Raw genomic sequence first — 1,019 nt, 5'->3', positions numbered from 1 at the left:
ATCCGCCTGCCTCTGCCTCCCAAGTGCTGGGATTAAAGGCGTGCGCCACCACCGCCCGGCTTATTGTTGTTTTTCGAGACAGGGTTTCTCTGTATAGCCCTGGCTGTCCTGGAATTCACTCTGTAGAGCAGGCTGGCCTTGAACTCAGAAATCCACCTGCCTCTGCCTCCCAAGTGCTGGGATTAAAGGCGTGTGACACCACTGCCCACCTATATTTGATTTTTTTAAAATGTATTTGGCTGCGCACTTTTGAAAATAGGTTGTTACCTATTTCCCGATTGCGGGAATTGCAAGAGTGCGTCACCACACTCTACATTTTAATTCTTCTGTCCCAACAGGTTACAGGTTTGCTTCTTTTGGGCCTGGAATGCGCGCAAGTGCCTCTACATTGCTGACATCAAGCATGCATCACTTCAGCTCAAACATTCCCCTCCTGAGGGAAGGTGTTCCTGTACAGAAAAAGCCGCGTCCTTAGGAGTGTCGTTTGCGTAGAAGGCGAAGAAAAACTACAATTCCCAGAATGACCCATGCGGCATAGAAGGATCCCACTTCTAGGCAGCACTGCAAGGGGTGGGACTAAGGGAAAGTATACCTCCCAGAATGCTCAGCGCGTTCTGCATAAAGCTCAGCCTTCGGAGAATCGTGGTGTGCGCGTGCGTTCTTGTGGGAACTGCGCCTCCCAGAAGGCACCGCGCGTCGTCCTTCTCTCCCTCCCTGAAGGCCGCCTCGCTTTCCCAGTGTGTCTGTGGTCCGCGAAGCTCGGGTCCACTGTCGTTTCCGCCATCATGCTGCCCGCCTTACTGCTTCGTCGCCCGGGCTTGCGCCGCCTGGCGCTTCAGGCGCGTACGTACGCCGAGGCCGCGGCCGCCCCTGCTCCCGCCGCCGGGCCCGGACAGATGTCCTTCACCTTCGCCTCCCCGACGCAGGTACGAACTCGCAGCCTCCAGAGTCGACAAGCCCCTGGTTTGACCCGTCGGAGAGGGTGACTTGTATTATATCTCAAGTTTCACCTCCATGGG

General features: G+C 55.7%; 2 protein-coding genes across 3 annotated transcripts in view; one reads left to right on the top strand and one right to left on the bottom strand.

The window, feature by feature from the left end:
- Cbarp (CACN subunit beta associated regulatory protein) overlaps window positions 1–1,019 on the bottom strand; it is a 19,063-nt gene that overhangs the window by 11,513 nt on the left and 6,531 nt on the right. The window lies entirely within an intron of this gene.
- Window positions 593–1,019, top strand: part of Atp5f1d (ATP synthase F1 subunit delta) — a 3,305-nt gene continuing 2,878 nt past the window's right edge. For both annotated transcript variants that reach the window (XM_031350439.1, XM_031350437.1), the window contains exon 1: window positions 593–926. In XM_031350439.1, coding sequence (XP_031206299.1) covers window positions 786–926 — 141 coding nt within the window. In that variant the 5' untranslated portion in view covers window positions 593–785. The remainder of the gene's footprint in view (window positions 927–1,019) is intronic.

The sequence above is a fragment of the Mastomys coucha genome, unplaced genomic scaffold (genome assembly GCF_008632895.1).
Source record: "Mastomys coucha isolate ucsf_1 unplaced genomic scaffold, UCSF_Mcou_1 pScaffold4, whole genome shotgun sequence".
Taxonomy (NCBI): Eukaryota; Metazoa; Chordata; class Mammalia; order Rodentia; family Muridae; genus Mastomys; species Mastomys coucha.
The sequence above is the reverse complement of the archived record's forward strand: the minus strand, read 5'-3'. Positions and strand labels throughout refer to the sequence as shown.